This window comes from Myripristis murdjan, chromosome 14 (genome assembly GCF_902150065.1).
Source record: "Myripristis murdjan chromosome 14, fMyrMur1.1, whole genome shotgun sequence".
Taxonomy (NCBI): Eukaryota; Metazoa; Chordata; class Actinopteri; order Holocentriformes; family Holocentridae; genus Myripristis; species Myripristis murdjan.
Window position 1 is genome coordinate 34,232,821 of NC_043993.1, and position 26,383 is coordinate 34,259,203.

The 26,383-nt window shown below is 41.9% G+C and overlaps 1 protein-coding gene across 1 annotated transcript in view; it reads left to right on the forward strand.

The window, feature by feature from the left end:
• The window catches only part of cadm1a (cell adhesion molecule 1a), a 521,404-nt gene that overhangs the window by 467,902 nt on the left and 27,119 nt on the right, over positions 1-26,383 (forward strand). The window contains exons 9-10 of the mRNA XM_030068792.1: positions 3,083-3,175; positions 15,499-15,531. Of these exons, the coding sequence (XP_029924652.1) occupies positions 3,083-3,175; positions 15,499-15,531 (126 nt within the window). The remainder of the gene's footprint in view (positions 1-3,082; positions 3,176-15,498; positions 15,532-26,383) is intronic.

Consider the following 26,383-nt stretch of genomic DNA (forward strand, 5'->3'; position numbering starts at 1 on the left):
TTCACAGTCAAAATACCAGTGCATGAAACATTGAGACTTACTGTTGTACATTCGGTAATACATCTCCTACAAACGTGACTTGTTATAGTTAAGGGAGGAGCGTGATCACAGCATTACTCCCTTGTGTTCAGCTCTGTGAAGGGCCAAGAATATCAAGAAACAAGCAGAGAAAAACAATTGAATTTCACAAGTTTAAGATGGGTAACCATTTTGGTCTGGCAGTGCATGCTGTGCTGCTGCTTGTTCAATGATCCATGCACTCAGAGTCTGCTCCTTCTCAGGAGCAATACTATAGACTGCATTACAATAAATAAAACATGTCAGAAGACATTAAAACACAAAGCAAAAGAAAAACAGAATTCAAACCCAGGAATAATAAAGACAAGCTAGCTTGTTTTTCTGCATGGAAGGTTGTTTTTTGTTTTGTTTGATTTTTTGAAGGGACTCATGAGAGTTTAATGATGTGGGTAGCCTATTATAAACTTTCATGCCCTGATGGAAAAGTCCTGACCACTAGAGTTGGATTTGTCAAACTTTGTCATTATCACTAGTGGCACTTCTATTTTGGTGTTTTTTTTTTTTTGTAATGGTGCCAGAGCATCATTAGATTGCACTGATGTCTGCTGAGGCTTGGCCCCCCTGGACACTGTGACTGGAGCTTCATCAGGACAGCATGGGGGAAATCTGTTCCAAAGCCACTTGAAAGAGGCACTATTGCTCTCGGTGGACAGCACAATGGAATACCTTAGATAAACTCTATTCAGCCTATAAATGAGCTTGCAGGAGGAAATCTGAAAGTTCTGGGTTGCCTTTCGCTGCAAGTCTAGTGGGTAGACCTGAAATGGAGGTGAGTGTGGACGGAGTGGATGGGCGTGAGGTATCGCTTAGGTCGAAAATTAAAAGTTGGATTTGTTGACTCCCAGCGGATGAGTTAACGCACCGGGAGGCGGATGGACAGGTACAAAGCTCCACTAGAACCTCCGCTGTGATACAATTCAGAGTGAAAATGTTGTCAGCCCAGTAAGCAGAGGCATAAAAACATCACTAAACAGAGAGCTGATAAGAGAAATGAACACCTGTGCACTGAATTTAATAGCTCACTTTAAGCTGAATTTTAGATGCGTTTGGGATTAAGCTCATTTCCCAAATGATTGGCTTTGCTCCAAAGACGCCGACCTGCCCCGACGGCGAAAACTACGTGAGATTGTCATTGGATTGCCGTCACAATGCCGCAGAAGCTCAAAGATGATTTTTAAGTTTGGCTTTGAAGAGCCGCCTGTTAAATGCTTTGCTCCAGCCTCATTGCACCTTTAGTTAATTGCGATCCTGTGAGTAAGTTTGTGAGTTTGATCACCGCTCATAGAGGTGCTTTAGCAAAGAAAAAGACACCTCACACCACATATGTTAGGTCTATACAGAATATCACTATCAAGAGTCATCCCAGAGGAACAGCAAGACGAAGCAGACAGAGGACACATGGGGCCAGATTTATGGGAAAAATAACTGCCAAATATGTTTGCACTTGTGCTATAGGTTATGAGCCGGGTTGTAAATGTGTAACGCAAATGCGCAAATGTGTACCCTAAAGTAAAACCACAATGTTTAAAAGCAAAATATCCATGCATGTCTGATGTATTTTGGAGCCGAAAGCTGCTATCTTCAAATATGCGAAATACTTTTTTTCTGCAAACAAATGCATTTGCTGTTTTGAGCTATAAGCAGCATTTCCTTTTTGGTGAATTATTCAAAACATTTGCAGCCACTCCGGCAGGGTCATCCCACAGAAAAGCTCCACCGAAAGCTGCTGCTGCTTTTCAAATTCACCAATGAGAGCAAATGTCTGTGCATCTCCGTTACAAGTTTGCGAGTCACGTTTTGCGCATTTGTGTAAGACGTTTGCGAGCGCATACACCTGAAAACTCTGCTTCCTTTTGACAGCTTCCCATGCAAGTATAACCCCCATGCCGCAAAGGTCCTCACATCTCCTTCCCCTTTTTCCTCTCTCTCCGCAATTACTTCTCCTTTTCCTCACTTTCTTATATCATCCTGTTTTGTTAAACTTGAGAGTGGTCTTCTCCCTAATCAGCCACCCAAATTACTTTTTTTGCACCTTTTAATAAACCCTGCAATTTTTCAGTCCATTCTCAGGCAATCAGAGCAGCATGGGATGCCTCTAACCAGCAAACACTGCCTGCGGCTTCATATCAATGCAGCCCCACCACTTCGACAGAGGAAATGTCACTTTTGATATCCCCCTGTGGTCACTGTCAGCGAGGGGAGTCCAACCTGGCTAATGAATTAAAAAGGAAAAGGCTGTAGGAGGGAAAATGCGCTCCAGTTGAAGTCTGTGCAGCAAACCTCCCCCTCCCCTGCAGCCTTCATGCACCTCACATGATGGTGTTTATTCAAATGTGTTCATGTGCTTGGATATTGCCCCCACAACCTCTTCATTTACTGTGTCATTATGTGTGTTTTTTTAATGCATCAAACTTTGCTTTGATTTTTTTTTCCCCCCGCTGTTGATATCCTCGCCAACACCGCACTCGTCTCCTCCGAGATATTAAGCATGCACAGGCACGTTTGTTTTGTCAAGATGGTTCACCGCATAACAATGACAGCATAAGTATGACACAAGTACGTGTTACTCATTACACATTTAATCATTTTTAACAACCATGTGCTCGCTAGCTCAGTCAATATTACATGTCCTGGTTTATAGCCTGCGAGTAGATTGTGCACACAGTGAAGGAAATGGGTTCTTTGAGAAACAAGCTCTTTGATCAACTTAATCGGTGTGCGACAAGAAGATTGGTAGCAGTTTCACCTTTTTGCGTCTACAGTATTTAGCGCGCCGTCATGCGGCTTATTTGTCAAAAAGTCGGCACGCCGGGCCTCAAACTCACACACACACACACGGAGACGCACATCTTGAGGAAGTCGCTGTTGGCCATATATCAAACAGCGATACCATCACAGTTGCCTCACTTCATTGTAGCGTTTCCTTTATCGTCATGCTGTTTATATTCATTTTGTTTTTTTTTTCCCCCTCCTGTGTTTGTCATGTACTTGTCTTCTCATCCAGATGCTCCCACCACTACCCCTATACCCACCACCGCAACCACCACCACTACCACCATCACCACCACCACCATCTCCTTCCCTGACGAAACACAAGGTACAGTATGACCCGGACAGAATGTTTGTGTGTGTGTGTGTGTGTGTGTGTGTGTGTTCTCCTGTTTTCCAAGCCTAGTAGCCACACACTCTCTCATCATCTTCATGCCATGCTGACTCTCGTATTGGCGTACATGTCTTTATTTCACAGGTGTCCTCTCCATTCAGCTCCGCATGGAACTAAATGATGCGTCACCTAAAGCGTTTGCTACTGTCCAAGTCTGTGCGTGTGCGTGTGTGTGTGTGTGCGTGCGTGCGTGTGTGTGTGTGTGCATGCGCGTGCGCTACCCGAGCAGACCTAATAAGATTGGGAGGACTGATAATAACCCTCGAGGCCCAGACTCCGCTCCCTCTTGCTTGTTTTGGAGTGCAGCCTCTCAGAGCAACCTGTTCTCCACCAGCACTGCTCATTCTCTCTCAGTCGCCTCCCTCCCTGCAGAATCTTGTCACAAAATGTTGTTTTAGTGCCAGAACTGTTTCCAGAAGGACCGGTGATGATGATGCTCGTACAGTATTCTCAAACATTTAAAAAAAAAATCTAAATCAGACAGTTTTCTTCTTCTGTTCTCACAATCCTCCTCACAGATGTTCTCATTCAGACAGCCACAGCACTCTCAGTCAGTGGTGTGTCTGCCTGTCCCCCGCCCACACACACACACACACACACACACACACACACACACACACACACACACACACACACACACAGCCCCCACCTAAGGAGTATGTTCATGACATGTCTTAAAGGGATTGTTCAATTGTTTTCAGTTTACAAAAAGCTGTTCTGTAGCACAGTCGTGCTGCTGTCTTCCTCTCATTGTCACATGGCTGGATGCTCCACATGCTAACTGTTAGCCTCCTGCCATTGAAGTGGACTTCCCCCCGGCTAACACTGTTAAAAATAGGCACCATCATCCACCCAAAGAAGGTTCAACATCATTCTAACATTCTTAAAGACAACTGCTTTAATCTATTCAAATTATGGAATAAGTTTGATGTTTGAGTTTGATGATGTGTAGCTGATTTTTTTTTTTTTAAAAGACAAGATGGTGTAAAAAATATTAAAAAGTGCATGCATGTTAGGGCTGGGCAATTAATTGAAAAATAATCGAAAGCGACATTTAGGGCCCTTAACCGACATAATCCTGCCCATGATGGTTATTCCGGTTACCACAACACAACACGTCACATCACAAAATACTCCTGTTGTCATGGTAAACACGGTCCGTTCCTCCTCACTCAGGCTGTACTCTGCAAACTTTCAGCAGTTTAAGCAACAAGGATTAAAAGAGAGACGCCAAAAGAGCCTCACCGCATCGTTTAGCCCACAGGCAGCACACACAACAGAAGCTCACTGACATCATGACGTCATACGACCGTCGCTCCGTGATTCTGGGTAGTGAATAAGAATAATATAGATATGATAATAATATATAGCCTAGATACTGATGATTAATTATTGTACTACTACTACTAATAATGATAATACTAATAATAATGATAATAATAATAATCATTAGGGAGCAAAATTCTGAGAAATTAATCTAGCCTGCTTACTATGCAGGCATGCTATATTATTATTAGTGCATATATATACTACTCCTAATAATGATATAGCAATGATATTACTTGAAATAATATTTGTTTAGAAGAGATGCAGCTTTTTGTAGTTTGATATTGCCGTTTTGTTTGCAAAAGATTCAAGCTATAATAATCGGTAATAATCGTTGATTAATCGTAATCGAGGTAAAATGTTCAATTAATTGTGATTTTGATTTCTGCCCTGATACATGTGCTTAATGAAGAAAACAAAGGAAAGCACACAAACTATCAATTGTGTGCACCATGCATTCATATGTACATTTTAGTTTTGGAAAACAACACCCGCAAAGTGACGTTAAACCTTTTTTGAGTGGATTATGGTGTTTATTTTTAACACTGTTAGCCGGGGGGAAGTCCAGCTCAATGGCAGGAGGCTAACAGTTAGCATTTGGAGCATCCAGCCAGTATCCAGCGCTCAGTAACACTGAGAGGAAGACAGCACCACTACTGTCCTACAGGAAGTGAAATAATATGAAACACTTCAAAATGAAGGAAGTGCCCCTTTAAATAGCAATCTGACAAAGCTCTGTGGCTCCGTCTGCATGAACGCGGCGGAGAAACATCGGTCAGACGTTGCCGCGATAACGCTGTATGAGATGGGCCGCTGATAGTGCATTCACTATAATAATGGTACGAGTCTGATTTTATTGTTTTGTAACATTTATCCACTGCAATGTAGCCACAAGAGAGCCTTCTTTTATATTAAACACTTATCCAATTCTAAGAGGCAATTATAGATCATCTCCGGGGTGTGTGAGCGTGTGTGCTGTGCGGTGGGTGCGGGTTGGGGGGTAAACAATGGTAGAGCGTGACTTGTTGTACGAGCATTCCCAAATTAGGCCATTTTGTAATAAACAAATTTTATCTCACTCTTTCAGAAGCAGGACTCAGGGCTATTGTGACTCTAAATCTCCAAAGGGGTGCAGATAGAAAAACATCACTTTACGCCTCGAGTTAGAAATCGGCCCGAGCTAGAAATGCAATCAAAGCCTCGCTGACAGACTGCTCAATTGGAATAAATCTCTCGAGGCGTGGAGAAATCACAGGCATTGTGCTTGATTATGCCATCTGATTGGATTAAAGAGAATACCTAACTATGCAAGCTGATTGATGGCTCCTCTGCCTCAGATCAAGGCGAAGTCTGGAGTCTGCACAGGCCTGTTCTGATTATACCTATTCTGATTAATTCAGACCGAGATCGCTTGTGATTTGCAAAATGATCACACTAATTCCTAAAGCGCAGCCCAAGAATAACAGAGCTGGTGTGTAGAGTAAATAATACTTTAGAGAAGGTTTTTTTTTTTTTTTTTTTTTTTTCTAAAGCGCTGTTTGCACAGAATTAGTGATTTAGTGAATGGATTACTCCCCGAGCATTGTGTTTCATACAGCACGCTCACACACAGGATGATGAAGTTCTCCGAAATCGCCGATGCTGAAAAGTTGCGATTTTTACGACGCATCGCTTCACGATTAAGCAACGCCAAACGGGAAGTTCATGTCAAAAAATGCATTCAAAGCCGATCTCTATAGCTTCCACTGCACCGCCTCCATTGTTCATGACAGGAGGAAAATAAGGACTCGTCTGGAGGATTGACAGGAAGAGAGAGAGAGAGAGAGAGAGAGAGAATCACGTCAAAAAAATAAACCGTCAGCTGAAATTACCGCGACTCAATCCGCATGGGACTTGTGTTTCCAACAAAACACAGTAGGCTTGTTTGTGATGGAAATGCTACTTTTACACATGTGGCCGACTCGCGTGGAATTTAAAAACACAATCTCTGCAATTATTACAAACCCCTTCACGTCAGCAGGTAGTATTAGTCCCGTGTGAATAATGCTTAAGTTGAAATGTGTGGGCCGCTCCTGATAAAGCAAATCCCACCTTTGCAGTGCCAGTAGTTCCAGGTTGAAACAGCCCACTTACAGTTTCTGCCAGATGTCCTCTCTTTGCTTTCAACTATCAGGGGTACTCCATTATTGCTGTGTATATAGATGGAAGGCAGCAGTCTCATATGGCCATAATACTCTCCGCCAGTTGATTTCATTTATCCACATGGCGTATGTGCACCGCATAGATCAGAGAGCCACTGCCAAATGAATCTATCAGGAGTGGGATTGGGTTTTTTTTTTTTTTATCAATTTCCTATTAGAGGGACAGAATAGAGCACTTAAAAAATTCTATTAGAGCCCCAACACATAGCTCTTAAGTGCTCGCCGGGATTTAGGAGGTGACATGGGGAAATGACTAAATTGCCATTTTCACCACAAAATGTCCAAACGGAGAGATCTCGCTGACCAGCCTTCGCAATTAGGCCACATGTTATTAATTTCTGTTGACAGGCGCCTTTCGTTCAGTTTTTTTTGTTCCTCTTCAAACGCTTTTCATGAAAGGAATGTTTATTTTGTATTTCTCAGAAGACTTTTTTTCTTTTTTAAAACCAAGAAGCAATTTTTATTTTTTTTTTTACATTCACTACAAGCTCTGCCCTCACCATCAGTCGGTCTATATCTGTGTCTCATGGATATGTTTGGGCTGTCTTTGTCAATGCTCAACCTTAAGAACTTTCCTTTGGATCCTCTTTATTTCTTTTCTTGCTTCCTTTGCTGTCCGTATTCCTCCTTTGCTGCCATTGCTGTGTCACTCAGGAAGAAAGATTTTCTTTGAGAAATGGTGTTTTGTGTTCCACACTCTCCTCAGGGGCAGCAGTCCATTATCTTTTTTTTTGTGCCGGTCAGGGCCAATGGAGGTGGTGGTGAGGGGGGGCTTTTGATGTGAAATGGGAGCCAACCACAAATGGACTGCAGCCTGTGTAGGGAATTCAACATTCATCCTCCCACATAATCTACTCAAACTCATCACCATCGCCTTCTTTCGTTCCCTGTAAGGTAAAACATGTGATTAATGATTCTGTAATTTCAAACGGCACCAGATTTACAATGCCACTTAATCCCTGGATGAAGAAACTGATTACAGACGTGTACCTTCTGCAGGTAAAACAAAGTGGCAGCAGGTCACCATCACCTTTAATTTTGGAAAGGCCATAAACAAAGCTGACAACCAGCTCATTTAAACCGCATCACCCCCCACCCCCACCCCACCCACAGACAAGGCGACCAAACCGGGGAGGGAAGAGAAGGGACACAAACATCAAATGCTTTTGTCAGGGGTTTAAATTGCAGAAACACCATCTGGTTAAATGATTTAAGAATTTAACAAATTTAGATGCGCCTCCACCCCACTGCACATTACCCCCCATCCCCTCCCCGCGCCCATCATGCACACACTGTGCCAGATAGTCTGTCATTTTCTTTCCCTTTCCGCCGTCGGATTCCTCGACCATTTCAAAATCGAGCAGCTATGGCTAATTTGATTAAGGTCAGCGCTGCCGCAATGACTGCAGTCATGTGGCTCGCAGTCCTGAGAGAGCGTCCGTGGGAATTTATTGTGCTCAACGTCATGCAAACACAAGCCCGCAGCCCAACTCATCTTCTTAATGTGGAGCTATATTGTCTTGCAGGGTTGTTATTATGCGTCATGATGGCCAGTCGGAGATGAGACTCATAAAGCAGGGTCAGGAGGTAATCAGCTACCTAGACAATACCGTAAAGTACCACTAGCAAAGATATATTAACATCCCCGCATGCATAAACTTGAACTGACATCACCGCACAGCTCCTGGACCTCACTGAAAATTTGTTAAAATAACAACCGCTGACCCTCGCATAGACGTCTAATATCAGACATTTACGCCTAAGATTTAATTGTTGGCGGTCTCACTGCATTGATTTGCACTTCTTAAAGGAAGGAGGCGTCAACCCTAAAATACTTTAAACTCAGATATTGGCCATGCACCTGCGTCCTTATGCATGCTTAGGTCCTTTTTGATGTAGTATGTGCCGGTCCGTTGCAGAAAAATTAACCATTGCACACTGATAAAATTCAAGTTAGATTCGCTCGGTTGTTCAGGAACAGGCAAAATGCGTTGTTTCACTCCTTAAAAAGTTACAGCAAAGACAACATGTCAACGATGTTTCATAAGACAACATTATTCAGCAATCTGAAACAGCCACATTCCTCTTCTGAGGGGAAAAATGGATTCTGTCAGTAGTCCATGATATGATGTTCCCGCAAGTCATGATTTACTTGCTTTTTCTCAATTGGAAACGCTTTGGACAAACAGCAGTGTTGCGGTTAATATTGCTTTTGATGTGGCTTTTGTTATTGCTCTCAACATCTGTAAAATTCAAAGCAGAGAAGAGGGAGAAGTCCGGCACGTTGTTTGTCAAAAGTCACTCTGGGAAAAGTAGCCGTGAGCGCCGCTTCCCGTGCATGAATCCTGAAGACAGCTGGGTGAATTTGTCGAGGATTGAAATTTCCGTCCCTCAGAGTAAGTTTCAAATCCGGTCCAACTTGTTGCCAGGGCAGCAGCCACTTGAACCCAAACCCGAAGAGTCCCACTTTGAGTCGGGGTTTAAGCCTCCGTCATTTGTGAACTCATTTCCAAACATCAGTGTGAGCTTTCAGAGGAGAACACCGGGATCATTTGGTGTTTAGTATGCACAGAATATGAACATTGAGATTCTTATGTATTAAGAAAAACATTGTTTATGTCATCCATATGCGCACGGTTTCAATAAACCTATAAAATATAGAACAAATCCAAATCAGTAATAAACCAATGCATTATTTTCTCCGTTTCCCTTTCTACCTAATATGGTTTGAGTTTAATTATTTTACTTTGACATTTAGACAATAAAAAAAACCCACATCTGAAATGTATTGGCATCATGAGCACCAACAACACACATTCAAATTTATACAGTTCATTTTATTACCTTTGAGTCGCCTTAATGATTAATAATTCATTCCAGTCAGAATTCCTGTGCATGATTTGCTCCTGCTGATGAGACTAAATGTTTAATATACAGAAAAGTAAGGCGGCAGCTCTGTGGACGAGCTGGGAGGCTGACCAGCAAACAGAACATCCCCTTGTTTAGCGCCAGGTATCAGTGGGTAAATTAACTCTGGGATGTTGCCACTGTCGAGGTTAATGAAGACCAAACGACTTGCTGCACTGAGCTAAATATCCATCACCTCATGTGAAATGGTAAATAAAATAATCTTAGCCTTTTTGTAAATCCATAAAGCCCTTTGATTTTGGCCTCTAAATAAAGTTAAACCTTCATTTTATTTCATTTTTTTTTTATTGTTTAGTGTTTTGTTTTATTTTTGTTTTTGTATTTGGATGTCAGTATTATTTTACCAGTCGTATGGTAATTTTGTATTTTTTTTTTTTTTTTTTTTTTTTTTGTAACTTTTTCCTAATTTCTTAGGATCTTAGATGTTCAAATTTTTGGGTCATTTTTTTTTTTGCTTATTTACTCATCACTTTTTTCCTTCCATGTTTTGGAAAGAAATGTGAATTTGCTCATGGTTTCAAAGGGTTAACCGTGCAGAAAAGTGCTGTTTTTGAGTTTGTAAAATTCGGCGGACACCGACCACCACGATAAGCTATCCATTTGCGTCGAGGCGGCTGATATCACTATGTGACGCGTCTGATAGCACACAGTAATCTAGCCGCCAGCGGGGACAGCCAGCAGCCCCGTGGCATTTTGGTAATCTGTTGTGCCGCAGTCGACCCGATGCATTTCTGGCAATAATAACAATAATTACGATTGGTATACAGATAAATGTGTGCTAGTTGAACCGGACTTCATGTCACAGCCGCTCACCAGAAGACTGAGCGAAACTACGGCAATTAGTCATGGAGCTGATGTGCTCGTGTCATGTCTGCTGATGTCAGCTGCTGATGTCAGCAAGGACATTGGCGGTGCCTCAGATGACCTGTGAGGTTGGAGATGGAGGATGAGGAGGAGGAGGAGGAGGGAGCTCTAAATGGACAGGCAATAGCTCACCAGCAGACATATTGAATGGCCCCACACAGCTGCCACAGACGGTATAATGGGGGTTAGCAGGCCATGCTGCCTTTCTGATGACTGCGACTTGGAGAGACAGATGCTTTATTGTGCATTTTGATGCCGATGAACACCGATGCATTACTGTCTTCATGCAGCGGCAGAGTGATAACAAACCGGGGCCAGATCCCTCATCTTGCCGCGGGGCCGTCCCCGTGGTGCTTTACAGCGAGGCAGTTTTCAAAGATAATTTTAAAGGTCTTAAACAGAGTCGGTGGCGCCGTTCAACTGTGAAAACGTCAAATCAAGTGAAATGCAAAACCCTCCCATTTGACGGCGTTTTGCTTTCCGTCGAACTCGTCTCAAAGCAAGAGTCCTTCAGCTGTTTGCCTTCAGTCATTTTTCTCCTCCTGAATTCACAGCCTCCATCCTTCCATCAGTGCTCATCACATGTGATCCTACTCATGCAACTCCATCAGAGAGGGAGCCTGTGGAGCAATACCAAGTCAGAGTAAAAAGTTCACCAATCAACACATGCTCACTTTTTTTTTGTATCTAAATCATTTTGGAAGAGCACACTGGGGTAACAGCAGTGTTTTTTTTTTGCTGTTTTTTTTTTCCCTGAGCTGCACCTCGTCCCATTATGCCGACAAGCTGTCAAGTAAATCACCAGCCTGTGGCATTGCTTAGCTCTGACTACAGTGTGTCTTAACTAAAAGGACCTGGTAGAATAGTGGCTCCTCCGGGGCCGCGATTGTTCCCCCGCCAAGACGGACCTCGGTTCACTCACTTTATTGTCCCGGATTGGAAATCTTGACGCAACAACGAGATCAAAACAACACAAGTGCAAAAAATGTTTCCTGTGCAAACACTATACAGAGCACAAGAATACGACGCAGTGATCCCCCAAGATGCTAAATTAAGGGTTACTGCACAGGGAACAAAGGGGTTTCTTCTCCTCTTGCACTTGAATCAGGGTATTTTGATCCTACGGCCTGAGGGACGATTGTCAAACTCAAAGTAAAGGGGGAGGTGAGTTCGGTACCTGGCCCTACACTGCAAAAACTCAAAATCTTACCAAGATTATTTGTCTTATTTCAAGTCAAAAATGTCTTATTCCTAGTCAACATATCTCATTTCACTTAAAATAAGACATGATCACCTCAGAAGTAACTTGTTTTTAGACAATTTTCACTTGTTTCAAGTGAAAATTTGCTTGAAACAAGTGAAAATTTGCTTGCTTTGACTAGGAATAAGACATTTTTGACTTGAAATAAGACAAATAATCTTGGTAAGATTTTGCGTTTTTGCAGTGTACAGAGAACCTGCTGGTTGAAGATTCCCATCCGAGGGTTTGTGGAACACCTGTCACCTCAGCGGCCACATCCACAATAGAGACGGCTTTATCACGTTTTATTATTATGTTCAGATTACCATTCCAGGCAATCACAGAAAAAGTGTTCCAGGAATATCTTGTTTTAGCTTGAGATTATGACCGAATGTCCGTCTTCCTCAGCCGCTGATCAGTCGGGAAGTGATGAAGCGATAACCTTTTGTCAGATTCCCTACGTCTATAAAAGATAAAAACCCGGACCACAGCGGTACAACTTAATCGACCTGACTGTGACGTCTGAAGAAAATAAGAAAACACGAACGTCGCTGTCCCTTCTTAGCAGAATTTGCATCAAATTGACTGCTCAGAGATCTTTAGTGTGTTCAGTAAACTCAACACTCAACTCAAGGACTTGATCCAGTCTCGCCCTCTGAGATCGCTCCCTGTTCCCCCCAGAGCCTCCGGCGGCTTTTCATTGAAGGGCAGACCTGAAGCATTACATTCACCCGCTGCTCCCTGGAGAGTGAGACATTAGTTCAGAGCAGTGTTCTCTGTCTCTCTCTCTCTCACACACACACACACACACACACACACACACACAGACAAAAGGAGCTGACTCAGAGTCGACGCCATAACACCCACTTTGCCAGGCCTCCGTCGAGAGAGGAGGCTCATGCGCACGTATTCATGCAGAAAGAGGACCATACCTGTGATTTTTGCATATTTAGCGTAATATCTGCAAAACTGAACATCTCTGCTAATCTTTTCCCGGGGCATTTTTTCAGAATTTGGTGGAGAGAAAACAGTCCAGTGGGAAATATTCATCCCCGGGGAGACGTTTGCTTTACACAGCCGATTATCAGCACAATTTTTTTTATGAATGGCGACAACTTGGTCAGAACATTATACACACGGGGGGTGTTTCAATCCAAAATTCACATTGGAGAATTGAGGGATTTTGGATTATAAGCTGTGAGAGGCAAAATGGTTTGTTGCAGTATAAGATGTGGGTAAATTGTCGTAAATGGGCCAAAGATTCAAAATCACCGGTGTGGTCCTGTAAGACTGACCGAGTATTCTGATGTGCTTGTGATGTTTCTGCCAATGTTCCAGAGCTGACCGCATGTTTCATAAGTTATTTATGCCATTTTAGATTCATTTCAGAGTGTTTATTGTGTTAATGGGCTGCTTTTCTTTTTATGAGGCAGCCGCCGCTTTGATAAACACTCCTGGAGCCGGGGCATCTCCCTGAGAAGCTTTTTTTTTTTTTTTTTTTTTTTTTTTTTTTTCTCCATAAAGGCATACAAATCGTCTAACACAGCATTTCGTCTCGGCAAGGTGCAGTCCTCCGCTTCTGTGTCCCTCCACTGTGGTGGGGTAGAGTGCAATAGTCTGCAGTCTCACTTGTGTAAGCATTATGCTTTTTTTTTTTTTTTTTTTTTTTTTTTCTTGCCTAAGCACCCAGTTACACTGTAGCAATTCCAGATTAGGTGGCCAACAAACTGCAACTCCACAAATTTGGCTGTTGCTTTACTCATCATTTTACACTTAACCCAGCAGCAGATGCTTTCCAGGTATCGCCCAGGGGCTTCTTTTGCTGCATCTGTTGTGGTTTGTACTTTGGGCACACTGGGGTCAGCTATGCTCCGTTGGTTTCTAGTATGTCCTTTCACTCTACCTTAAGTTTTCTTTTTTTTTTTTTTTTTTTATTTTGCTCCTCTGGAAAGCAGGGACCTACACATCACCGTGTTGGTTAGGGCCGTATCTCCAAATCAAATGGTGGATTTTGAATTTTGGTGACGACACTCATGTTGCCCAGAGCGTGACGTTTGTCAATTCTGATGACCCTTTCTTGGCCTTTTCCTCTCGCGCCACTAGGAGGTGACCATCTTAATTTTGCACGGGCCATATCCCCAAATCTATTTAGCGCAGCACCGTGAAACTTGGCGATAGCAGGCATTTCTTTAAAAATCTTAAGTACTTACAACTAATTTAGCATTGCTATGATCGATGATAGATAGATACTTTATTCATCCCGAAGGAAATTCACAGTTTTCAACAGTATCCACAGATTACAAGATTAAATAAATAAAAGATAAAGAATAAAAGATGACACCAGAGATCTAAGTACCCAATGTGCAAAAAACAGTGTGCATCGATGTATACAATGTGCATAGATGTGGGCAATGTGCAAATTTACAGTATAAACAGATGATAAATAGCAGCAAGCAATATATACACTATAAACGAGGAATATATAAAAAAATAGAAATATGAAATATGAACAATTTAAACAGCAGAGGAAAAATAATCAAAACCTGAGGAACAACACGCTCCGATGGAGGTTCAGGGTTAGTGAGATCTGGCTGCAACATTCACGATGGGTGGTCGATGATATTTGTCAGTTTTGGTAAGGACATGACTTTTCCAGGCAAAACGTGTAAGAGTTGAAATTCTGTGCTCACATTCATGTTGAAACCTGGCAATTTGCATGACCCCCAACACCTTCACTCTAGCACCACCCACAGGTCAAATTGTAAGTACCGCAATTAATATCTAAAGGATTTTGCATTGCCATGAAGTGCAGTCATGTTGGCTAGATGATGGTTGTTGACTTCTTGCACCACCAGCAGACTCAGCGTAGCATCTGGCTTCGAGATAACATGCTTGTTTCATTAAAGATGTAACTACCAGTACACTACCACTACTGCAGCTAGCACTACTGTAATAGTGTTACTATTGCTGCCTGTTATTGCTATTATTAGTGTTTTTACGCCCACTGTTACTACCACTGCTTCTCCAGATGCTGAAGTTTGACCAAACCATGTCGGCGAATGTTTTTTTTTCCCTTTCATTGCTTGTCTTTGTAACTTGAAATAAAGTTTCAGTTCATAAAGGGAAGACGTTGCCAGGCCATCTCAGCATTGGCATGATTTGTCAAATATTATTTCTGCTCTTGCCACACAAAACGCTCCCATTGTAAATAGACTGTAAAACTGTTTTCCCCAGCCATGCGCTGTTATATTAGTACAGTTGCCTTTGAGGAGGCTGCACAATTATTTCTCTCTTGATAGGCTGTCTTTATTCCAGGCAAAAGCTGCCCACACCACATGATAATAGTCTCTCCCAGTATCTCCTCGAGCAGTAGCCGCTCTCTCCTCTCAGTCCAGTGTGTGTGCGGCGGGACCGAGCGCACGCGCATATGTGTTTGTGTGTGTGTGTGTGTGTGTGTGTGTGAGTGTGCGTGCTTATGTTTATCTCTGCACTGCCTTTGGTTGCCTTTGATTTCCCTTAAGCCTTATGTCTTTTGTCATGTTCTGGTCTTCTGAATGCTTGCTTATGGGTGTCATTTGTTTTCTCCCCCTGCCCCACTCCCTCCCTGCCTCCTCCCCCATTTCTTCTTTATTTGCATGCCGTTCCTCCTGTTCCACACCTCCCTCCAAAACCGCCATCTCCTCTCCTTGTGTGCTCAGACACTGCGCCCAGCACTGAACCCGCGGCTCATGGTTGGTATCTCTTCTTTCCTCCTTATGTCTATTTTTTTTTTTGTATTCCGCCACTGCAGCATGCCCACTTTTTACTGATGCTTAATGGTCAATGTTGTACCAGGCTGACAATCACACACTGATTCTGCACTGATCTGTCCATGGGGGAGCAAAGAGTCCCTGGGTCACGAGAGTCATGCTACAGTTTGTTTCCATAATGCCATTTGTGTCACAAAGTTGTTTTTTTCACACATTGCCATTGATATCAACCAGACTTAGCATAACCAGCCTGACATACTAACAACCTCACATCTCAAGGGCTTCTCATTCTGTTCTGTGGATTTGCATTTGTGAAAGGATTACTCCATCTAACCAATTACTCCATCGCTGTGGAATGGCCACGGGAGAATAAAAACGTCTTTGCTGAGGCCTTGGTTTGCCACAGAGAGGACACGCTGCACAAGACGGACCTCATGACGCTGTTTTGGTTCATGCGAGTGCATTAATCATTTCACATCGTTCCTTTGTCTTGGCATTAACTCTCATTTTCATTATTCGTGCACACAATGAACACATGACCACAACTTCATAAAATGTGCCCCTTTTTTATGAAGTGATTTGGCTCCGTCAGCAAGTTTCAAACTTTTCTCACTCCCTCGCCATAGTTAATTGAATTTGCTTTGATTGTATTGGTTTAGTTTAATTAGTTTTACATTTTGCTCAATAAAGATATTTTTAGTTGAATGAGGTTTTTGATGAGGCATAATGGAGACATTTGTTGACTGACAACAGTTGATGTTATCATTTAAAAACAACTAAAATGGACATTAAGAGCTAATGGGATCCACCGCCCGTATGCAAAGTCTCAGAAAAGGAGTGGATGCAGTTGAAGTGGATCTCCATGATTTAAATTCTGTTTGCACACTTTTTATTCCACTCAAAACACATTTTATATGTCATGCACACAAAATGGCATGTCATGCATACGAGCTGGTGCTTCCTCCTGCAAAAAAAATGCATTTTTCCAACACAATCAAAAGCTATAATTAGCCGAGAAAGTACATGGACACGAAAGCTTACATAAGGCATGAACCAGTATAACCGCTGTTCCATATGTTGTGGATTATAGGTAGTATGACGCTTGCATCCAGGCATTATGAATGTTTTATTGACCATGCCTAAAGCAAAATTGAACTTTGGTTCAAGTGTTCGATTGTACAGTTAACTGGGTGTGATATGAGTCCTCATGGTGGTGAAACATCCTCATTAGCTGCGCCGTGCTCCTCTGGAGCTGCTGATCCACAACACTGCACTCTCCATTCACTTCCATAGTGCAGCAGTACAGCTCCCAAATTAACACTTTTAGCACGGAAACGAAGGTGAGCACAACAGTTTATGCCGATATAAAAATACAACAAGTCCTGATACCCAATAAAACGTCTCTTATTATTTTCCTATTTGAGTCGTAAGTTAGATCCAGCGGGTACCATCTGCAGAGGAAATGACCTGATAGTACTTTCATTAATAATTGAAATTACATGAAAAAATGAGTACCAGGACTTGTTTTTTTTACACCGGCATAATCCATTGTCCATGTTCGTTTTGGTGCAAGAAGTGTTATTTTGGGAGCCTTTTTTGCCATTGAAATGAATGGACCGACGGAAATCCAGTGTTGTGGATCTGCAGCCCAGAGGAGCACGGAGCAGCTAATGAGGAGATTTCACCACCGCGTGGACTCGCATCACACCCGGGGAGCCGTACAACCCAACAGCCTATCAAAGGTCACTTTTGCTTTGGGTTTCTTTATGTGTCCCACCACCACCACCACCACCACCGTGGCATATGTCATGTGAAACGTTGTGTTGTAAGCCACGTCGCGTCTGTCTTTGTGTGTGTCCCGCTGTTCACACTTCACACTCGCACTACAGGTGCCTCAGACGGCGCAGATGAACTTGCTAGATTTTGGAGCACCTTGCTGCATAACTTTGCACGTTAATGAGGGGGAACAACTCTCTCCTTTCAACTGCTTACAACTCTAATTTCATTTGAATCAAAGGAACTTAACACGTCCCTTCAACACAATAACACAGTAGTCACTCGCGTCTTTAAATAGTCGCCGTGATGGAACAGTTATCACCTGGATCTATGGAGGCTCTGCGGTGAAGGAGACAATATCACTTTGAACACGATCGATCATCATGATGGTGAAAACGGGGTAAATAATGCAGAGCTTGGAAATAACTGCAATTACGCTTAAATCAATGACCTCCTCGGCATAACCGGCTCTTACTTTATTATGATTTTGTTTAATACGTCGCAGTGATTATGGCGGGATATTAGGCAGCTCAAGTGCCGCCTGTTGGTTGCCATGCTGTTGACTTCCTCTGTCAGACGTACATGCCTGAAGCAGTACGTGAGGTTTTCTCCCTGTAAATTATGTAGGCGACTTGCGTCAGCCAGGATACAAGCCACGGATGGATGGATTAGACTCCCTTTTGTGAGAGACGCTTTCAACATTTATGAGAGTTTTTGAACGCTTGCCCTATCTGTTATGTCTGTCTTAGGCTGATAATCAGTTTGTAATCAGTTTGTAAATGTTGTTAATTTACTGAGGGGATGCATCATGAATAATATCTTAATAAGCCAGTATTTGAAAAGTATATTTACTGGAAGTTTTCCTGGATCTTTTGGACTGAAGTCAAATCAGCCAACACAGTGTAGTAGCTGGAATCAAGATTGCTGACATCAAAGGACAGTTATTCGATTTTCTTTACGTCTCCTAGAAAAAAAAAAAAAAAAAAAAAAAAAAAAAGTGGAAATGCAGCAGGGATTTCCTCCGACACGTATGTGCCGTGTTCCATAATTGACCGTTGAAGCCGCTCGCCGCCTTTCTAAATGCCAAGTCACAAAGGCAGTGTTAACCATGCAGGGTCATGTCTGCCTGCACTGTGATGTACCAGATTGAGTTGCCGTAAAAACCTTGAATAATCTGTAAATTCCCGCTGTTCATAATGTATTTTCAAAAGGAAAAGGAACATTGGCAAAGATGAAGCAGATGAAGGGATTTTCGCAGTGGATTGATGTGGATGGGATTGTATTAATATGCATACATACATGCTATTTGGAGAACGAACATTAGCAGGAGGACCGGGGTGTTATATTGAATATTTAAATACATTAACACACTCACTTCATCCGTTAGGCTCATGTTGGTGTAAAACAGGGTTTTTCATGTGAATAGTATCAGCCAGTGTGATTATTATTTTTTTTTTTCTCTTGCCAGTTGCTAGATCATGTTCGACCTCTGCAAAGCCTCCTTTGACGTAATGCAGTCGACCCTAACATGGAATTTACATATGGTTTTCCCATGATACTGGATAGATTAGTGTGGATTTGTATACACGAGCATGTTGCACCCAAAGCCACTCAGAAAGAAAGCCAAGACCACTGCTGAATGTCAACGAATAATTTTTGGAGCTTCTCCATTACTGATGAATAGGAAATTGGCTCTGTGGAGATAATGACATTACCCAGGGTGATTTTCAGCAATGGGTACATTTTTTGGCTCAGAGCAGTTAGCGCTACTATGAAATAAAGTTCAATTAGATGGAAAAGCTCATTGAATATTCTCTATTTTAATTACACTCCATTCTAACATTGTCATTTGTTAGCTCCATTGTCTTTTGATGACATTACAGATTTGGGGTCTTGGGAGAGTTGGTTATCTTTGCAGATCATGACCTAAAATTATAAGGCTCCATCTAAAATTTGGATCAAAAAGCGGTTTTAAACTGTGTAGAGGTATGCATTCAAAATATACACAAATAGTGCTCTGTCGCCGCAGTTAGATTTTTGAAAATGTGCTGTATTTAAGTGTTAAATATTAGCTTTGTTGTATGGGATGGGAAAACTTAAATGCTCAATATCTTCACACAACTCTTAAGGCAGATAGAACTTTATAAGTCAGAGCTCACGAAATATTGATCAAACTGCCGACATCAAAGGAACGACATTTGAATTCTTTCTCAGGGTAAATTTTCCTTTTAAGGTTAAAACTGCTTTGTTCTGAAAATAGCCCGATGGCTTTTCATTTTCAGCAAGATAAACACAAGGATTACATAAGTGAGGCGAGAGATGAATGGAGGTGGGGGGAATACTTTCGTTTTTTTTTTTTTTTTTAAGCGACTGTGGCAAAAAGTCTGTTTTGTGCAGGTTACTGACACTAATCCTGCAGTGTGTGAGTAAGAATACATGGCTTTTAAACTTAACATTATCAGAGGGTTGTGGATGGCAGCCTGTCCTCATTCCCAGGGTGTCAAATACCACAGCCTGGTCACGCCCGTCTGCGTCTGATGCCAACGCCAAAGGCACCCTTTGGAGTTTGAGACCCAGGAGACGGTGACTTGGATGGTGACGGTGACGTGGACGGCGATGTGGTATAAAGACCAAGAGAATCCACGAGAAGGGAGGTGGTCAGGGTGGATGGCGGTCGTGTACGTAACAGGACCTTCACGAACAAGACACGAGTTCCCGTTTCCTGTTAGACCTTAATATGTGGCTGAGACTATGTCCAGTTTCCATTTATGTTGTCTAAACTTAACCTTAACCAACTGGTTTTTAATCTCTAAACTTAACCTTTCTCTAACCTTAACCAACTGGTTTTTAAATCCCTAAATTTAACCTTTCTCTAACCTTAACCAACTGGTTTTTAATCCCTAAATTTAACATTTCCCTAACCTTAACTCTTTTAAACCTCGACCCAACCTTTTACTAAACTTAACCAACTGCTTTTTAATCCCTAAATTTAACCATTTCCTAACCTTAACAAACTGGTTTTTAATCCCTAAACTTAATTTCTCTAACCTTAACCAACTGTTTTTTTAATCCCTAAATTTAACCTTTCTCTAACCTTAACCAACTAGTTTTTAATCCCAAAACTTAACCTTTCTCTAACCATAACCAACTGTTTTTTAATCCCTAAATTTAACCTTTCTCTAACCTTAACCAACTAGTTTTTAATCCCAAAACTTAACCTTTCTCTAACCATAACCAACTGTTTTTTAATCCCTAAATTTAACCTTTCTCTAACCTTAACCAACTAGTTTTTAATCCCAAAACTTAACCTGTATCTAACCATAACCAACTGGTTTTAATCCCTAAATTTAACCTTTCCCTAACTTTAACCAACTTGTTTTTAATCCTAAAACTTAACCTTTCTCTAACCTTAACCAACTGGTTTTTAATCCCTAAATTTAACCTTTCTGTAACCTTAACCAACTGGTTTTTAATCCCAAAATTTAACCTTTTTCTAACCTTAACCCTTTTATATCTCGACCTAACCTTTTCCTAACCTTAACCAAGTGTTTTTTTTATGGTTTTGTTGCCTAAACCTAACCACAAGACAGCGACGTGATAAAAGTTAGAAACCCATATACATCCTGACACCAGAGGGCGCTTTGGCGTCAGTATCAGATGTGAAAGCAGCGTAACCAATGTGCCGTATTTGTCGATCTGGGAATGAGAATGCAGGTTACAGCTATGATCACTGTTTACATGCACCTGTGTCTGTCCTGAGTCTTAGCAGGCAGTAATCAAATTATTTTCCTAATCAGGCCAATAATGAGTATCATGTGTATGTAAATGTGATGATTTTGACAAAGGTGTTGTACATTAAGTCTTACACCTTTTACCTTTCATCACAAAAATAATGTTGTTGTTGTGCATCTCCAAAATGACAGCCACACACTCTACATGAAAACTTACATTTCAAAGATTGATATTTGTAACTTTTAGTTAATAAAATATAATGACTGGTTTCTTTAAGAGCAATTAGAGCCGCAGCATGTGAGTGTGATACATCCACCAAATTTGGTCTGCTAACTCCCTCCTTGTTGAAAGAATAAGGGGCTGCAGCTGTTTTGTGGTGCTGATAGCACAGCATGCTGCAGTGAATGTTGGGCTTTGTATGGCAATATGGAACCGGGCCGGGATTAATGGAAAATCAAAAGTCATTTCACAGGCTGGACTTGAATTTGACACATATGCTCTAAGCTATAGCCTTTATTTCTGTTCATGGCTTGCAGTGACATCAGCCTTTTGTTGATGCTGCCATGTTGACTCCTTACCGGCATTTCTTCATAATCGCAGACAGTCCGGCAAGTGACCACGAACATGTGAACACCTCACCTGAGAAGGAAAAACAGCTAAAAAAAAAAAAAGAATCAAATCCAATATGGCTTACACCACTGACGTCTGCAGATTAACTTCCTAATCTGTCATGATGTATAAATTGCCTGATACATCTTAGTCTGGGACCCATCCCTGTGTGCTGATAAAAGCCTTAAAGCAAACAAAAGTCCCTATGCATTTCAGTATCTTCAAGATGAAAAGTTGCTCCTGGTGAATGGCCAGGTAGGATAATGTTGCTTTCATAAGTTGTTCCTACTGCATCCTATCTCTTTTTATCAGTGGGCAAACGGTGAGATTTTATCCCCTCCATCCCAGCATGATTATTACAGCTGATGGCACAAAGTGTGACAGGGATGTAATTGGTACTTGGTAAGTGAAATGTGTTATTTAATAAAACAGCAATGGTAGGCACTTTGATTAACTGTGAACTTTTTGTGGAGTCAAACTGGGCGTCACTACGGTTTCATCAACAGAACGGTGACTCCACTGCAAGTCATGGATTCATAATTTTTTTGTAATCACATGTAAATTACTGAGTTTAGGCATGAACGATTTCTTTGATGTAGGCCAATGTATCTGACTTCAGTGCAAATGTAAAACAAAAACACAACTGAAAACACTTTTCAATGATGGCTCAGGTTTCCTGTATGTAGTGATGGTATTTGCTGCTCCATATGAGTGCCACAGATCCCCCAGGTGTTTTGAACAGTAACCGCATATCCGTTCACATTAGCTGTAGCATAGTCTGCCATCGTCCATAACCTTAATTTCCCATAGAAAGAGTCAAGGTAATATGTTAAAGTAATAGTTTAGGTTGTTACCCAGATCGTGGCATTTGGATTGTAATAGATCCGAGTTTGACCCATCAGCTCCTTCAACACGTTGGTTTGAGATTCATCATCAATGCTCTTTTCCAGCTGTCTTGTTTGTTACCTTGGGGAACTACTTTGTTTCTGTATCCTTTCTAGACTCACCGTCATGTACACAGACATTTAGCAATAATTCAGAGAGAGTTTCAGTTCACTTCAGAGGCAGAGCTTCCCATTTCTCCCCTGACTTCTGACACTGACTGACTTCTCCATGTTACAGATGCAATGGAATTAGAATAAAAAGCCATTTATTTGTAGTTTTAAATGACACAATCTCCACATTGTACCCCGCCCCACCCACCTCCGCTAGTTGTTATGTTGCATCTGTCTCCACACTTATCTGCAGCACGTTCCTACCCTTGGTGTGTAGCTTAGCAACAAGCCAGTTAAGGAATAGACACAGTCAGCAGGGGGTTGGTTTGGGCCGGGGATTTGGTGGAAATACACTGGGAATGAGTTTCTGCATGGACTAGAGCTGCGGTCTCCAGCCACGTGCCATCCACAGCCATGTTTTCATTTCGACCGAAGACAGCAGCTGATTTCACTGATTAAAAGAGCTTTGACCATAGAGGAGGAGGTAATCAGAGAAATCAGCTGCCGTAGGGATCGACTGGACTGAAAAGCTGCAGACTCTGGGGCCTAGATGGACAGATTACTAGATAAGAGAGCCCGGCTCTGCTTTATTGGCCAAGTAGTTCTGAACATACATTTTTATTCATCCAGCAAGGTCCTGTTAAGATACAATATCTCTTCTTCCAAGGAGTCCTGGTCAAGAGGGCAGCACAAGCTAAAAGTTACACATGAAAGCATTCACTCACACAAAACAAGAAAAAAAAAAAAAAAAAAACAGATCTAAAAGTCATATCAAAGTCTGTAACACAGTTCACATCAAGGCCGGTCGGGGCTATCTGAAACATGAGCAAGTTCGCTTTAATATATTTCTCTCATGTATTTAAAGAGGGTAACCTTGCTAGATTTAAATTATTTTGCAATTCGTTTCACGCCCAAGTTGCATGGAAAGAATAGGCAAATTGTGCCAGGCTCTGACTGCACTATTGAAAGATTTAGAGGAATCCAACCGGAGGATGTAGTATTTGAGGAATGAGATAGAGAGATGGAAATATAAGAAGGAAATTAGCCCAACAATGTCTTAAAATAAATCACAATATATGCAGTTTCCTCCTGGTATGTAGTGACGCCCAGCCAGGCACGTGAGCCGGCTCCTGTTACAAAGTGAATTGCAGTGTTTTGAACATTGAAGGTGGGGGGAGAAAGTGGTGTGTATCTGTATCGCAGCAGCACATCTCCCCTCTGCCAGCTCCCTGTTTTGCATAGCAGCCAGAGCTTTGGAAGACGTCGGTGCTCGTCTTGGGTCAAACAGATCAAGTGTTTATCAGCGGCTCGGCCAGGACATACGCCGTCAACCGGCCACGAGAAGTGTTTTGTTTACCCGCGCCGGCGTGAGCACTCATGTCCTCGTTCTTGCGCCGAATTATGAATTTCTCGTCACCGTTTTCTGTTCTGGAAAATAAATGAAGCAGACGTTTTCGCCCCGCCGTTTGGTGTGGCACTTAATCCTGCGTGTAGTGGTTTGCAGCAAATCTTCAAATCTTGATCCTCTCAGCACCTTCATTTGGTTGACTGCCTACAATTTACCTCCTTCCCCAGTCTCCTTTTTCTCCTTTTGCCACATGCATCAGCCTTTATAATCATTTCAGGATATAAATGGAAACTTTTCCTTCTCTCTCTCTCTCTCTCTCATACAAAGAGTCACTCGATCACATTTTTGTTCAGAGAGACAAAATCAGCACTTAAGTTAAGTTTTAGCAAACAATATTATAAAACAGGTCACTGTCACTAAACACTGAATATGGAACCTGAGGGTTTAGTAGTTCTGTTAAACACACATATTCCACATATTAGATATATCATCAAACACTATATCTAATTAGACAACAACAAAATGTTTTATAATCTCCTGAAAAGAATTTAAAAAATACTACTTGTGTGGCTTAGAAAATTAAAGAAGACCAAGTTTTTATTAGACTTACTTTATGAGACAAAAATGATTTATGTATTCCCGGTAAATCATTGGCTCTGGTGTGCACTGTGTTGAATGATAGCGCTGTAAGCCATGACTGTGATAGAGTCAGAGCCATGACTCTTACTAATTAAAAATTGTTAGTGGCTATTATTATGTGAATTGTAGATTATGTGAATTTTAGGAGTCATTTTGTCAACATAGTTGGTGATGTACTTCAGGAAATATTTCTGGTGAGAAAGCGCACATTAATCCTCTGTGCTGATGATTTGTAGCTAGAAATGGTCTCCCATCGCCCATCATGGAAAGAGTCAAGGCAGAGTCCCGCCTCCTAAAAATTACATGGTCATACACCTTAACTGCATTCTCAATAATGCTTTGAGGGCACCTTATTTTGTAATTAGATTGTTTGTTTGTAATGCATCACAAGAACGAGTGTAATTTTAAGGCGACAAGGTTACAAAGTAATATGTTATTGTGATGGTTTGGGTTCTTCTCCATATAGAGGTGTTTGCAATGAGTGTAGTAGCTCCTCCAAGTCTGACCCGTCAGCTCCTTCCCCGTTGAAAGAACAGGCGTTACAGCAGGACGGCTCTTGTCCAAAGTGAATGACGTGTACCCGGCCCAGCAAACATCACGATTTCGAGCGGTGACCAAAAGCTGAGAAAATGCTCTCTAAAGGATGCACAGCAACACGTTTGTTCATGATTCATTATCGACACTGTATTCCAGCCGTCTTGCTTGATAACTGGTGGCACTATGAGGTATGGAGTACAGATACAGAAACAAAGCAGTTCCAGAAATATACAAAATACCTGTCACCATACCACTGGAAATCACCACCGTCGCCAAACACATGACAACTTAATTAAAAACTGGATTAAAATTTCACACTGTGACACGTAAAACTATTGAAAACTCACCTGAGACTGACATGAATATTGAAAACTATATAAAAATCCCAAACTATAATGAGTAAGTAGTCCCTGGAAGTTCAAAACAGAGCACTATGTTTGCATCATATTTCGTGCTATTTTTTATCATATCACGTTAAGAAAGAAATAAAACAGGCTTGGGCACATCATATATGAGCATCAGCCGGGAGCACAGGGATGGTTTTGGAGTTTATCTGTCGACAGGTGAGTCATTCAACAAGAGAATCTTCCCCCCAAAAAAAAAAAAAAAAAAAAAAATGTATTCATTTAAAATAAATGCTTATGTATTCCTGTTTCTTTCAATTCTTCATGATAAGCCCCTTAGCCAGTATTTGACATCAAGCCAGAACCTGCTGGAAAAGGGCACTCGCCACCTCGTTCACCAAAACCTCTCCAACGCCGTCGCCATGGTGATGCTCCTGCTCGTCGTGACTAAAAGAGAGGAAAGGCCGAGTCACTGTAGAGCTCGGAGCCTCTCCCCAAGATTGAACATTTCCCTCTAAAATAGGCCAGGGACAGGGAAGGAGGCGTGGAGGGCAGGGGGAAACAAATTAAGCTTAGAGCCGAGAAGAGGCTCTGAAATATAACGCCAAGGACCTGGAGAAGTGGGTGTCGAGATGTTTTGTTCCTGTAAATTAAGCCTTTGCCCTGATGCTAGACAGAGTGAGAGATCAGAGATGAGACACTGGCCAAGCTCTCATGTCTCTAATGAACACGACAGCCCAGAAACTGGCAGCACACAAGTATTGACTGATTGCATTCTGCATGTCTACCCACAGCGCTGCAGTCTTCTGCTGCCTGCTTCGCTTTGAGCATGTAGAATTTATTGCAGGGCATCT